At 45.3% G+C, this 15,252-nt stretch overlaps 1 protein-coding gene across 1 annotated transcript in view; it reads right to left on the bottom strand.

Moving 5' to 3' along the window:
• Positions 1-15,252, bottom strand: part of LOC310804728 (uncharacterized protein) — a gene marked incomplete at its 5' end in the record, with an annotated part of 37,475 nt that overhangs the window by 10,465 nt on the left and 11,758 nt on the right. The window contains 5 exons of the mRNA XM_083670046.1: positions 1-202; positions 4,920-5,144; positions 5,407-5,524; positions 10,084-10,208; positions 11,422-11,511. The exon at positions 1-202 is cut by the window's left edge and continues 455 nt beyond it. Coding sequence (XP_083526172.1) covers positions 1-202; positions 4,920-5,144; positions 5,407-5,524; positions 10,084-10,208; positions 11,422-11,511 — 760 coding nt within the window. The remainder of the gene's footprint in view (positions 203-4,919; positions 5,145-5,406; positions 5,525-10,083; positions 10,209-11,421; positions 11,512-15,252) is intronic.

Here is a 15,252-nt window from a genome sequence, read left to right as displayed (position 1 = left end):
TGGGTCCCCCAGCCAGCGTGGCTCTGGCTTTGGCTCTCCAGTCCGTCTCCAACTCCTCGTTCTCCTTGGTGCTGTTCTGGGACTGTTGGACCGGGGCGTCAGACGTTTTTCCGGCAGGTCCGTTCGCGGCGCCGTTCGCGGTTGGCTCGGCAGCCTTACTACCGCCACCGGATACTCCCTTAGTCTCTTTAACGGCAGCTTCCTAAGAAGACAAATCTTTGGTTTCAGCACAGGCACTAACTGGACATACATAGACGATGATACATAGGCAATGACTGTCTGCGGCCTTTGCCCTGGTTCAGCTCTGCCAATGATTCTTGTGTTTCATGAGTCACATCAGGTTTCTTTCTCCATACGGTGGGGTTTAGGAAGGGAAAGGGCAAAAGCCTGCTTTTATGAAATACATCTGGCCTGCTTATTTAATCATACTGCAGCTGAGCAGAAATACTGGCTGACGAGACTTGTCTCCTCTTGTGAATGAGAAAACCGTTAGAAGCTGAAACAAGTGTGTGTGTGTGTGTGTGTGTGTGTGTGTGTGTAGAAGACACAGAGAGTGTGTGCTTGTGTGTGTTTGTTTGTGTACTTGCATGTTCGTATGTGTGTGCGTGCATGCGTGCATCTGTGTGTGAGACTGTGTGTGTGTGGGTGTGTGCATGTGTGTGTGTGTGTCTGTGAGTGTGTGTGTGCGTGCATTCTTGAGTGTGTGTGTGTGATTGAGTCAAACTGACAGGAGTTTAGCAGGACCCAGAGGTTGTGAGATAGTAGTGACAGAACCTGAAGGATGAGACCCTCAGAGCGTCAGTGGCTGTCACTAGAGATTAACATCCTGTCTACCTTCTCTACATCTACATCTACTCTATGTGTCAGATAGAACTACCATCTACAGAGCTTATGTGTTAGCGAGACATGCTATCTGTCACTAGCCTGGGAGCCTACAGTTAGCCTAGCCGCCCCTCTGCTGCCCTGGGGGGTCATTCTTGGGAAGGTGACAGGAGGAATGTGACATCTCCAGTACCAGGCTGGTGTTACAATATTTTACACTTCTCTGTGTCTGTGCGAGGAAGATCCAGGTTGACACATGGTGGGTATGGGAGGTGATTTGGAGTCCCTGTCTGTTACAAGTACATGTCAAAGGTGGTACTGTAACTGTACTTCAGGGGAGGCTGGTGGAGGTAGAAATCGGAGGCCAGGAGGCTCATTGTAAATGCATGGAATGGAATGAGGAATGAGGAACGGTATCAAAGATTCAGACAGATCACTCGGACTTCCCCTACGCTCCTCTCTCTCCCAACCACCAAGGAGGAACCAGACTTTTGGAACGTGTGAACTTGTGTCCATCTCTCGGGGTTAGGAGGGAGTCACGGGACCGTCATGTGGGAGCAGGCTGGAGGTAATGTGCTTGTTAGTTTGTCTAATGTAATTGCATTATCACATATTTGTCCATGCTTAGGGGGATTACAGCTTGAAAAGGCAACAAATTCACATTATATAAACTCTGTCCTCCTCTCTCTCTTTTTCTGTGTGTGTGTGTGTGTGTGTGTGTGTGTGTGTGTGTGTGCGTGCATGTGTGTGCGTGCATGTGTGTGCGTGCATGCGGTTTCTGTTTAATTAAGGAGATGACTGCAGTGTTGATGTTGTGTGTGTACCCAGGCATTGGAAATGGGGCCCACTGTGCAGCCCTCCAACACAGAGAGGAGGCAACTTTTCAAAGACCACCCCTCTTTTGACGCAAATCCCCATTGAGAGGCCTCAACATCTGTGTGTTAATCTAAAACAGAATCCCCCCCCCCCAGAAAAGCAAACCACTTCTCACACACACAGGTTCACGCACACGCACACACGCACACACACATGCACACACCTCAAAAATCATGTCCAAATGCTGAAAACAAGTGACAAAAACCAAATACATTTTCAATTTAGCCAAAGAGCTACTTAACCAACTTCAGTTAAGGATCAAATAGTGCAATTATGCTAATGCTACTCATATAAATGAAGTGGCCGGTGTCCAGGAGCTGCTTTGGCTGGGGGACTGTGACGCCTAATCTGGGGCCGCACCCTGCGACCTCCCCCAGGGAAGGGTGCTGGAGGCTGGGGTGGGAACAGCCAGGGGGCAGGCCTCTCTGGGGGGGGGGGGGGGGGGGTAAGGATCACTGCTAATCACCATGGGTATTAACTGTATTTACAGGCCGCGCAGGGATAATCATATAAGCTCCATTTTAATGTTATTATTTTTCCTCAAAACCCGTGAGCTTACAGTATATTCTGATTGAGTGTGCGCCTCCATGAATGAGGATGAGGAAGGACATGGAGAGACTTATGAAACATACTCTACATGCATGAATCTATATGATTCTTTCTAAATTCCACAATGTCGGACCACTTCCATGGTATGGGAATGGGAACAGTTGGTGTTATTATGACGTTCCTGCTCCCCGGCGAGTCTACATCCTCCACCACTTCCTGTGATAATCCCACGACCACCACTGAATAAATACCTCCCGCGGTCGCTATAGCAGCCTGTTGCTATGCCAATGGCGGGTCAGTGGCATGGCGACGCCGCATCTCCGGTGCGGGGGAGATGCGGGGGAGAGAGAGAGGGGGGGGGAGGTCACAGGCGTGAGAACTGCTCTTGGCGAACCCCCTGGCAGTAGTGTTAGAGCACACAGCCAAGCTAGCATGGTGTGGCACAGCTCAGCTCAGCTCAGCCCAGCCCACCCCCCTCCCCCCATCCCCACCCCTCCCCGATTGGAGGATGCTGGCCCCGGGCCAATCTCTGTGAGTCACCCAGGGGAAGGGCATTACAGTACATCTGGCCCACTCCCACAGCACTGGGAGTCTGTCTGTCTGTCACTCTGTCTGTCAGTCTGTCAGTCTGTCAGTCTTGTCTGTCTTTCCCCATAGCTGTGTGGGTGGAGAGGCAGACAGACTACACGAGAGAGACAACAGACAGATAGACAGACAGACAGACAGACAGGCCAGGAGAGACAGACAGAATAGCTAGGGTAGCAAGAAACAATTTACAGATGATCCAGAGAGCCAGACAGATAGGAGACAGACAGACAGACAAGGCAGAGGAGAGACAGCCAGACAAGGCAGAGGAGAGACAGACAGACAGACAAGGCAGAGGAGAGACAGACAGACAGATAGACAGGCCAGAGGAGAGACAGACAGACAGACAGGCCACAGGAGAGACAGACAGACAGACAGATAGACAGGCCATAGGAGAGACAGACAGAAAGCCCCTGGGCTCAGTCTAACAGCCAAAGCCCCGTGGAGGAGAGACCCTTGTGTCTATCCCTCAACGGCCCGACACACAGACATATGGTGCTGAGTTTGGAAATATGCTCTGACCCAGATCTGATACAATCCTGAACACTGTCCTGTACCCCCTCCCCTCCCCCCTCCTCCCCCTGTATGTGTGTTTGTGTTTGGGAGGTGGGGTGGGGGGACGACGACGACAACAACAACAACGTATTTCTCACTAATGCTGACTTTAGTCTATTAACCACTGAGTATAATCCCTCTTGAGCCTGAATACGGAACAAACATTCAGCAAAGTCTCTTCCTCACACAGATGGTTTGTCATGGGCCAAAGCCCCTCGCGATCAGCTGGTGAAGTCACTCAGAGTACCTTGTCAAATGTGTGAATACAAGATACACGTTGTCATCTTATCCCTGAATGTGAATATGAATGTGAAAAAAACAATGTGGTAAATAATTAAGCAATTAGAGAAAAATAGTGTACTGTTTGACATGCACATATTTTATAAAGGGTGAAACATTTAGCAGCATTTCTCCCCCTGGCAATCTGTTTAGCAATATGGTCCGCTGTCCTTCCCGTGAATAACATGGATTAATATAATCAACCAGCGATGACTGTATTGCACTGTGCCTAAGGGCTAGTTTACAGACTACAGCGGAAGGAATACACTGGTCTAACCTCTCCGATATCCAAGCTAAAATGACTAGTGTATGATAAGTATATCAAAGATGGACAATTAGCCAAGGGAATAATACTCTTTCTTCAGCATGAGAAATAATTAGAGAAAATGACCTCAGTGCTGTGTATAGGGTGCTTGCAACGGTGAGGTCGAGGGTTCAATTCCTTCTGGGACTGTATTATACTGAACAAAACATGTACAGTATGCACCCACTGCACTGTGGGGAAAAGGCATCTGCTAAACGGCATACTGAATATCATGAATATATATTTACTTGTCAGATAAAACAAGCCACATCGGTGTCAACCATCATATCAGACTTAACTTAATAAAGTTATTTTTCCGATGAATGTCATGTCAACCATATGACAAAGACTTCCGTACGAATTCTCACAGCAGCAGACAGGATTTCAGCAGAAGTTGCCAGTTGTGACAGGAGCCACTTCCAGGGACAGATGAGGGGACAGATGTTCCATACAGCTCAACTATACATACTGGGAGAGGAGAGTGACAACAGCTGGATGCTCTTCAACAACACCGTGGTTGTTGTGTTGGACATGGTAGGATTACAACAGGGGAGGCTGGCGGAGGTAGACATCGGAGGACGAGCTCACTGTAACGCATGGAATGGAATGAGGAATGGTATCCAACGTTTGACGCCGTTCCTCATTCCGTTCCATGCGTTACAATGAGCCCGTTTCAATGCACTCCTCATGCTATGGTGGAGAAAATGGCTGAAATGTATCGGTAAGGGATGTCACATGACCTTGTTAAAAGACTTAATAGAGCGTTAGTTTGTCTAACTTGATAATTGAGGGTGTCAGAGAGAGAGAGAGAGAGAGAGAGGCTTCTATTGTATATGGTAAGGGTCTGACATAAAATATACATAAAAGCATTAAAAAAAAAAAACACAGAAAAGACACATACCTAAATAAAAAAAGTAAGTATGAGAGAATGGACAGAGGCGCTGCTAACCATGTTGTCGTTGCGTTCAGGCTGGTTCTTCCCCTGCCTGTGGTGATTGGCCACTCTGTGGGAGAAGTGGTGTAGCCGCTGGGCCTCCTGGGCGTACCTCCGGGCGTCCTCACTCAGTAAGTCCTGCAGGGCCGTCAGGGCCTGCTCCTGGAACACCAGCCTGTCTGCCTGGGCTGCCCTTCCCGCGATGGACCTCTGGAGCTCCCGCCTGGCTCTCACCAGCCACTGGACACGTACAGGAGGAGAGGAGCGGCCGTTAGCTTAGCACGGTTAGCATACATTCATTAGAGTAGCTGGAGTTGAGCTGCTAGCTGGGCTAGCGCTTTGACTAGACATTAGCTAGAATGGTGGAGAGGAGAGGAGAGGAGAGGAGAGGAGAGAAGAGAAGATAGGAGAAGATAAGATAGGAGAAGATAGGAGAAGATAAGAGATTAGAATAGACAGGTTACCCAACAGGAATGGGTTAGCCTAGGTGGTTACTACTTACAGAACACGACTCTGAGTTTGGGCTTCTCCGCAGTGTCTTCTCGACCCCCGATCGCTGCTTCTCCAAATCAGTCAGCTCACACTTCAACAGCTCCTGTTGTTGCTTCACTTCTTTCAGCCTTAAACACATCACATCAGATTTGTGTGAGGGATCTTTCTACCACACAGGAACAACAACATGGCCGTACTGTATAGATATCAACCTCCTTTCCCTGAGCAAATAACCTCTTGTTTATAAAACGTGTGGTGGCGGCCTTGCAGTGTTTGTCCTTCCTCAAGAGAGATTTGGCTAAGGACACAAACAGCCAGATAGGGCAGGAGGAAGGACACTTGGTGTGTCCTTGAACAAATACCATCATGTATCATAGACACATACACAGTAGAAGAGCCTATGTTGTCAAGTGAATGATTAACCTTTTATAGCAGACCACTTAAAGTCAACATTTAACATTCAAATTTTAAGCTAACAGGAATGAGTTCAGCATGTAAAAGACATTATCGGCCATTAAGAGAGAGGCTTTGTGACTGGAAAGTGCTTTGTAGTGCTGTTAATTCTCCATTAGGCCACTAGAGGGCGATGTGTAATCATCCACAATGCGGATCATTTGTAGCGAGGCAGTGGATCATCTCCAGATCACAAGAAACCCTTTGATGAAAATATGCCTGTGGAAGGACCCTTGTGGACATGGAACCCAAATAGGTTCTACCTGGAACCCAAACAGGTTCTACATGGAACCCAAAAGGCTTCTACACAGAACCCAAACAGGTTTCAAAAAAGGGTTCTTCCACAAGGACAAGGAGTGTATCTGGAGCTAGCTATAGCCCTTTCACCTCCATTGCTAAATGACTGCACAAAAACAGCCCACAGCACATTTCCTCAACATAATTGCACATTTCCACATCATCAAACTCTCCCCATGATGCTGAGAAATACATATTTACAGTACCAATAGTACCATAGTACCAATGCCCATAAAGCAAGTGAAAGCATGATCGTTCTATCGTTCATTGTGGAAAATGATGCAGAACTATCAAATGACTACATTAAAACATGGCACTAAGCCAAAAAAAAAGGAAAAAGGATGATATGTATTTCCAGGGAAAAGTACTATCCAATGAAAGGTAGTAATTACCAATGTGTGTGTGTGTGTGCACGTGGATGCATATGAGTGAGTGTGTATGTGTGTACGTCTACACATGTATATATATATATAAATGTATGTATATGTGTGTGTGTGTGTGTGTGTGTGTGTAGCCTGCTCAGCTAGCTACAGCACACAGGGCCTCCAGTGATTAGGAGCTCAGTTTGACGGCGTCGATGGAAATCTGTTGGCATCTGCTGAAGGGATAAACAAAAAGCAGCGAGCCTGTGAACCCTCATTAACCTTTTGTTTATGTGGCTTTGGAAATGAGGTCTACCACAGCATGCCTAGTGTAACGCCACGACAAGCTCACACAGTGCAGATCGCCAGCTGTCAAGCTATTCTGATTAGATGCTTCCACGCAAAAAAACAACATAAGTACTACATCATTATTGGGTATGTATATAAATACAGTTGAGTTCATAATTATCAACCGACATCGTGGATGTTTTTCCTCACATATGGTATGTGGATATATGTTCATAACATAAAGTAGACTACTGACAAACAGTAATATGAAGGTTTAGAGTATATTTGAGGATATATTTCTATGGAATAAACAAAACACTCTTTGTTGACATGGGATAAAGTTTAGGTGATGTGATACGCAGGGCTTGAGGAGCTGAGGCCTTTACAGATGCTGTTGAACATGTTGAATGATTGATTTCATCAAAGAGAACCACATAGAGACCAGTGGTACTAGATCAGGCTAACCATGTATATAGAGAGTAGTGGTATCAGAGACAGACAGTAGCCTACCCTGTCAAAGTTGTGACAATGACAAGGTTTGATACATGCTGACACTATTGTAACACCCTGTATAAGGCATGTTAGCATCTCCTCCAAGGGAGTTCACTTTCTTGAGGCAGTAGCAAGCTAGCGTGGCTGGTTTGCAAGCAGAAGGTTGTGAGTTTGATCCCCGCTTAGGACAAGCTACTCTACCACGCACAGAACACTTTACTCACAGAACACTACAGTGCCTCTCTAAAATCTCACATTTGTAACTTGGCCTTTGTGGTACGATAAAAGTAACAAATTCAAACATGTTTCTTCAATTTGTGACTTCTTTTTGACAGCTTAACGATTGATGAATGACGGTATACTGTTATAACCAACCAGCCCTCGTTTGCCAAATGTGAAAGCCCTTCCTTTACAAGAGACCTGTATCATGTAACTGAAGAACACAGCGTGAACGATTGACACTCAAGTCTTTGGATTCCCGGCGCTGGCAGGGAAGCTGTCCGATGCACAGATGCTGTGAGGCGGTATTAAGCTGCCATGAGCTTTAAATAATGAAACAATGAACGGCTTAACGACATTACACCATCATGTATGATATGTGTGCCAAAGAAAGGCCTCAAAGCCTCAAACCTCTAAATACCCATCAGCACGCCATATCTGCAAGCGGGATAGTTGATAACAAATTAAATGTCATACAAAACCTGAGGAAGAAAGGCGGTGTCGTCACAAATTCAAATATTGAATTGTTAACCAGGTTGGACCAGTAACTGAATGCGGATAGGGAGGTAGAGGATGTCAAGTAAGAATAATGCTTCTAGAAACATCTTAGGGGAGGTTCCAATAGCTTAATATTGGAACACAAGTATCATCTTTCATCCTTACAACTTTCGGGAAACCCCTGGGTGAACCAAGATTGTTCTTTGTTTACGGTTACCGTTATAGGGACAAGTGATGACTGGAACAGGATAAGACACAGCCATTTCAACTCAGCTTGTTGATCTTGGCAAGAGACCTCATGGGGGTTGCATAATGAAACTGACGGTACTGGGATTTCTATGGGAAAATATCAAGGGTCAAACAGTTCATAAATATGGGTTCCTTCAAATCCACTCTAGTTCTCAGAACTAGAGTTCAGAGTTCATATCTCATATATATTGGTTATATTGGTACTGTATGAGTCAAATGTAATTCATGGGGTCATCCACAGCTATAAAGTCCTGTACCTCTGTTGCAATAACAGTTTCATTATGAGTGTGTTGAACCCTCAACTCCACAAGTCGTGTATGTTGTTGGTGTCCCTGACTGAGTTCAGGTCAGGTCAACATCTATTGAGTGTTACTCAGAGAGCCAGACTGTATCAAGGGGAGATTCTAGTTGAAGTTTGGTGAGGTATGACGTTGAGACATTGGCACGGTTAGCTCCTGATGGGAACTGTGAGGGTTTCCAGGAACAGGATGACACACCCTGGAACTAAGTCTACTGATCTGCTTTGACTTGTCTTGTCTGAGAGGCACCCACATCAGATGATCAGAGCAGAGGGATGGTGGATTTGGAAACGGTACATCATAGACATCATACGGGTACAGAGTGCCAAAAGCATGATCATCATCATCATGAACAACATATTGTTTAGTCACTTCAATATCTTAAGAACTTAATACTTAATCATTAAATCAGAACTTCAGAAAAAAATCAGAAAAAAAAGGTACTTGTGTGGGGTTCCTCGCTTTTGGGGAAGGTAGACAGACCAAAGATGACCTCATGTTGCTGAATCAGCCAGAGCAACGAGACTCTACACGACCGCGGCATTTCCGAAAACCAGTCTCAGAAGGTGCTTTACTAAGTGTTCTGAATAAGCTCTGTCAGAGCTGTCAGTCTGGTTGGGATGGCTGCTCCACCCACATCCTAGGCAGGAAGGGTTCCTTTGAATAGGCCTGGGTGGATCTATTTACCCAATGCCCATCCTGCAGATGAGAGCACGTACAAACAGCAACACGTACAAACAGGCTTCTGCACCGGTGCAGAACGTACTGGTGTCATGGGATGGACTTCGCTGGTACACAGTATTATTGACTCCCTGGTAGACAGTAGCATTCACTCACTGTACAGTACTGTAAGTTGCTCTTGATCAAAGTGTCTGTTCAAATGGCATATTGTTACCATTCGTGGCTTTGCTTGGCTTTGACCGAATGCATCTCCAAACAAGAACAAGCACCACCGTCGTCTAAACCAGCACCACACCACAGATCAGTGGAAGCCGTTGGAGGTAGAAATTGCCCGTCCTCCAATTTCTACCTCCACCATCCTCCACTGATTGAGAAGCAAGCTAAATCAGCGAGACCATAACAAACATTCACATCAGTCATCTTCACCAAGTCCAGAACCAACTATCAACATAACCACCAGCAACACTATGAGACAGCTAGAAGGACTAGTGAAGTTGATGTTAGTCTCGTATAGAAAGAGGACATGTTCTCAGAGTGGACAGAACCTGGAACCAAGTATGGTTAGCATTAGCGTAAGTATGGGCCTCTGTAGAGCCTGTAGAGGTGACTTTGGCTGCGTTAGCAATAGCACCATGATTTAACTCATTTAGTGCCGAGGGTGAAGACAATGGTAAACATTCTAGAGTGCCAAGGGTGACTTTATTCACCAAAAATGCATACATTATGATGCTTCATTTTGTAGCCAATCAAAGTATGGTTGCTAGGTCAATGCCACATAAAACACTTGGCACTGTAGGTGGTGAGTGTTCCGGAATTCTTTGGCAGTTAGTGGATTAAATCGGAACCTACTGTTGCTGGACCTGGCTGACTTCCTGGTCAGTCTTCTTCTGTAGTTCCCTCAGGTGGGAGATAAACTCTAGGCCCTGAGTGACGTGTGTCCACAGACCCAGCCCACTCTCCTGGTCGTCACACCTCTGCTGGGATATTAGGGAATTCAATCAATTGCCTACAGTGCGCAGGGTGATCACATCACTGTTTTCATTTGTTATTATCAGTGTGACAGATTGCATTGTTTGGTTTCCTTACTCCTATACAATGAACTCACTCATTCATATACAGTGAAATGAAAAACTCCACACACACTCCAATTAACCTAGGCATAGATGCAACACCCTTCTATATGACAGGGATTTGACAAATTCTATGTTTCTCCAGATTATCAGTGTGACAGATTCCATTGTTTTGTTTCCATACTTCTATACGATGAAATGACTCACTCATATACAATGAAATGACTCATACTGTATCAAATGTGAAGGGCTCATGTGCATAAGTAGCTGATAGAGACAGATACACACCCAGATGGGGTGTGTCTGGCTTTAAACAAGCTAGTGTGGGCCAAGCCAATCTGCTCAGTCTGTTCACAGAGCTATCCACACGCACGCTCCAATGTGTGTTTTTGTGTTTCTGAACAAAATACCTGAATTAACATGGATTTGGGGAACAGAAGAGAATTTAAGAACGTGAGATTTGATAAACAAGACATTTTGCCACCTCAAGACTCACAGCCTAAAGATATGGTACTGAGTGCTGGCACTGATAAAAGTGGCGATCACACCGTAAACTAAATTACAACTTTAGAGGCGGTATGAAGCCTTCATAAACCCTTCATAAGGCCTGCATAAGACATGCTTCACATTTACAAGCTTACTAGGGGGTTCAGATAGACTTGGTAACTGAATGTAGCCACATCCATCTTAAGCATTCCGCTACGTTGCGACATGTGACAGGAGCTGTTTCTCAGACACACAGCGGTGTGTTGTGCAGATCTCAGCCAATCGGTGAATCATCAGGATGGCTTGACTCAGTGTGAATGCCACGTGAGACATTCTGCCAAATATCCAGTCTGCTGTCTAAGTGGCTGAGTTGGGTACATTTTCTGATCTTCCAGACAGGCTGGTCCAGGTACGCAGACAGACAGACAGACAGACAGACAGAGATGATGACTAGATATGTAGCACTCTCACCCTCTCTGAGTCATTAAGTCTGATGCTTAGCAGGAGTCTGACCCCCCTCACAGTGACACTAAGCAGGGCCAGAGCCCCAAGGCATGATGGGCATCAGGAAAAGTAGCGTTGGGATGCTTTTAAGTCACTGACAGATTTTCTTGTTTAGGTGTCATGTTACCTGCTCGTCTGCTGACAACGTCTTGTGGAGGATGTTTACTTTGTCCTCCAGGAGCTCGCTGAGGTTCACCAGTGATAGGGGCAGGTCTCTCTGGGGGAAACAAAGGAGTCAATCAATTAATCCGATGAATAAATCTGTTTTATTTGTTCTTCTTTTTATTACCAGTCTACTGCTCTACGTGGTCGTCTCATTTTGGTATAGTGTATAAATGTTGTCAATATGTATTATATTGTTAACTGTTTAAAATAACTATACAATAATAACTGTTTGATTAATGTTTTAACATTACATATAAGGAGCAGTCAATCTATCAATCAATCACTCAATCAATAGATAAGAATCAATCAATGACAACAGGACTTCTGACAACCTGCCAATGCCTGAAGACAGCAGTGACCTTCTCCACAAACTTCAGTGTCTAATGCCAGATGAGGACATATTAAAAACAAATCAAAGGTCATTACATTTGTTGTGGGTGTTGCTGTTGATTCAGCCTTGATATAGACACACATGCAGGAGTTTTCTAATCAGTCTCTAATCAGCACTATTGGAATGTTACAAACAATGAATACCTGAACAGGTCACCCGGACACAAACTGTTTAAATGTAGAATAGTAATCAGTCAACCTAGGCATCGACGCAATCTCTGTCTTTGCGACTCGTTTGACGAGTTCAATGTTCGAGACCCCTCCATATGTTTGAGGATCCACTGTAGTTGTCCCCATCATTGGAGGGTCTAGGTTGAGGCTCCCATCTTTGGAAACAGAACCCAATACCGTGTACTAGACTGTACAAGGGAGGCAGTTGGAAGTAGAAATCGGAGGATGGGCTCCATACCGTTCCTCATGCCATTCCATGCATTACAAGGAGACCATCCTCCGATGTCTACCTCCACCAGCCTCCCCTGAGACTACAGTATATTACCCAGACATGACATCCATGAGAAACTATGCGACCGAGACCAACGAGAGAGATCATCAGTGTGACTAATGTCAACACAACACATTGTGTTCATAGCAGACTAACTGGTGTGGCAGTCAATGGTAACTGTATGCCAGGCCTGTCTGTGAGACACAATTCTCATACCTGAAGAGTTGACAACACAGAAAGAGGGATTCAAAAGTCACAATGACTTCTTTGAACTGTAAATCATACACTCTAACATACTTCAATTACTCTTGATGTAACATTTGCAGGTTGAGAAAAAATCCCATGCTAATCAAAGCAAATGAAAGTATGTCTTATATATCCCACCACGACACAATAAACAGTACAACAGTGACAATATCAATGTTGCAGTCCTGCTATACATATAGAGCGATTATATACTTACAAATAAGCTGTCTGACAGTGTTGAACTCATGTTGCTACCGGGGGAACCAACTTGCTAACTGAGTGAGCTTGGCTCTAGGGGATCTCTGATGGCCACTCTGGGTTGGTGGGGGAGCTCTGTTGCTGTGTGCATAAGCATGACCCCAGCTCAAGAAAACCCATTGGCCTGCATGGCTAAGCTCATCAGTGTGAGTGTGAGTGTGTGTGTGTGTGTGTGTGTGTGTGTGTGTGTGAGAGAGAGAGGGAAAGGGGGAGAGAGAGAGAGTATGAATGTGTGTGTATGTGTGTGTGCGTATGTGTGTGTGTGTGTGTGTGTGTGTGTGTGTGTGTGTGTGTGTGTGTGTGTGTGTGTGTGTGTGTGTGTGTGTGTGTGTGTGTGTGTGTGATCATGTCTGGGAACTGGGATTGTCTGCTTGATTGATCAGTTTACTCAACCCCCTCTGGAGTGTCAGTGTGGTGAGGGTAAGGTAATGGTCAAGCTAGGGTGGATACCATTCCTCATTCCATTCTATGCATTCCAATGAGCCTGTCCTCCGATTTCTACCTCCACCAGCCTCCACTGATCTAATGATCTAATGTTCCCTCAACAAAACATGTCCACGAAACAAAACAACCCCTCTGCCAGGTACATGACAGTGGATCAGATGTAGTCTTAGTACAGAGCTCAGCATGTATGACAAAGCAAGGCTTAGAGTACTCCTGTAATTGCTTTGGTTGTGCCAGTGGATCACTTGTGGCTGTTGAGGGCTGCAGGCATACCGAACAGGGTGTGTCAGGGTGGGGTAGCTTGACTGTCTGATAGTGGCTGGGGGCCAAGCCATGGAGGTGCGCCCTGTCTCCAGGTAGGGTGGAGCAGCAACAGGGCCTTCCTTAATCTGTCTCTCTGTCTCTGACTCTTTTTTTTTTCCTCTCTCCCTGTCTCTATCTGTCTCTCTCTCTCTCTCTCTCCCTGTCTCTCTCTCTCTCTCTGTCTCTCTCTCTCTCTCTCCCTGTCTCTCTCTCCCTCTCTGTCTCTCTCTCCCTCTCTGTCTCTCTCTCCCTCTCTGTCTCTCTCTTTCCCTTTCTCTCTCTCTCAATCTTAATGTAATTAAAATAGCTTCATTGGCATGATAGACATCTTACATTGCCAAAGCAAACATACTGTATAGGAAGGTATAAATAAATGGTGAGAGAGAGAGGCGCTATGCTATCAAATTAATTCTCCCCCACTCCCTCTCTCTCTCTCTCAGACACACACACACACACACACACACACACACACACACACAGTGGTGGGACTGTGTGTACGGCTGATGAGGAGGGGTTGAGTGTGTGTGTGTGTGTGTGTGTGTGTGTGTGTGTGTGTGTGTGTGTGTTTTTATGTGCATGTCTCTCTGGGGTAGGGCCTCTCTGGTGCTGAGTGCTCCATTGCAAAACAAACCCCAATAAATCTTTCATTTTTCACAGCCTCTCACCTCTGTGCCACAAACCAACCCAGTGCCATGCTGACGCCCTGAGCAAAAGTCAACTTTCCTTTTAAAGGCACATAAGGACCTAGAGGGTTTTCTCTGTGTGAAGAAACAGCACATCACCGTTACATGACTTCGAATAACTGTTTGCAATGGTGGTTTTCCGAGCCTCAGGAATGTCTAGGGTCTAAAATAAATCTGAAGACGTGATTTTAAGTCTGCATTTCCTGTCTGGGTTTTATTCTTTTGTGATAACATTCTTTTCTAGAACTGTTTGTTATTTCAGTCCAGCCATAATAACATGCGTATCCGGGGGGAGTGGGGACAGGAAAACTGAAGGAAATGCCGAGCATAGGTGCCTTAATAATACCTCTAGTACGCTGACTCATCATGAAGAAATACCAGACAGAGACACAGAGGATTTCAACTGCCCTGAGTGGATCAGTTATGATCCAAACTGCTTGTGCTATGAAATGACCTGTATCCCATCTTGATTGTGATTCCAGTGAATAGCATACTTATCTAGACTAGAATGTGGACCTATTGATCTTTCCCACATGGTATATGTAATCAGTGCCATGATAAACGTGGAGGTGTGGAGGTTGGTCTTTAGACTGGCCCACAACCTCTCTCTCTCTCCTCAGCGATGGCACAAAACAAACAAACAAATCATTCATCAATCAATGATGTCATCAATGAATCGATGAATGATTAAATGAGTGAACAATTAAACAAATAAATAAGATCGACAAATTACCCGCTTTCCACCAGCCACTTCTATCCTAATACTGTAGTTCAAGTTAGGGTTAGGGTAAGAAACGACGAACATTCATATCTTTGGCACAGTCAATTGGTTGAGGGTGTAGCAACAACAGTCAGTTTGTATATTCAGTAACCATTAACCATTAACCACATTAGTACTCTATGGCAGAGGGAAATGTCAGTGTTTGAGTGATTATTAACTAACAACACATTTATAAGACCCTCAGGTTAATGTGCCTTTTGTTTGGTTAAGAGTCCTCCTGCCTACCTAGTTGTTCTTTAACCCCAA

This window comes from Argentina silus (genome assembly GCF_951799395.1).
Source record: "Argentina silus genome assembly, chromosome: 5".
In the NCBI taxonomy this organism is placed as follows: domain Eukaryota; kingdom Metazoa; phylum Chordata; class Actinopteri; order Argentiniformes; family Argentinidae; genus Argentina; species Argentina silus.
The sequence above is the reverse complement of the archived record's forward strand: the minus strand, read 5'-3'. Positions and strand labels throughout refer to the sequence as shown.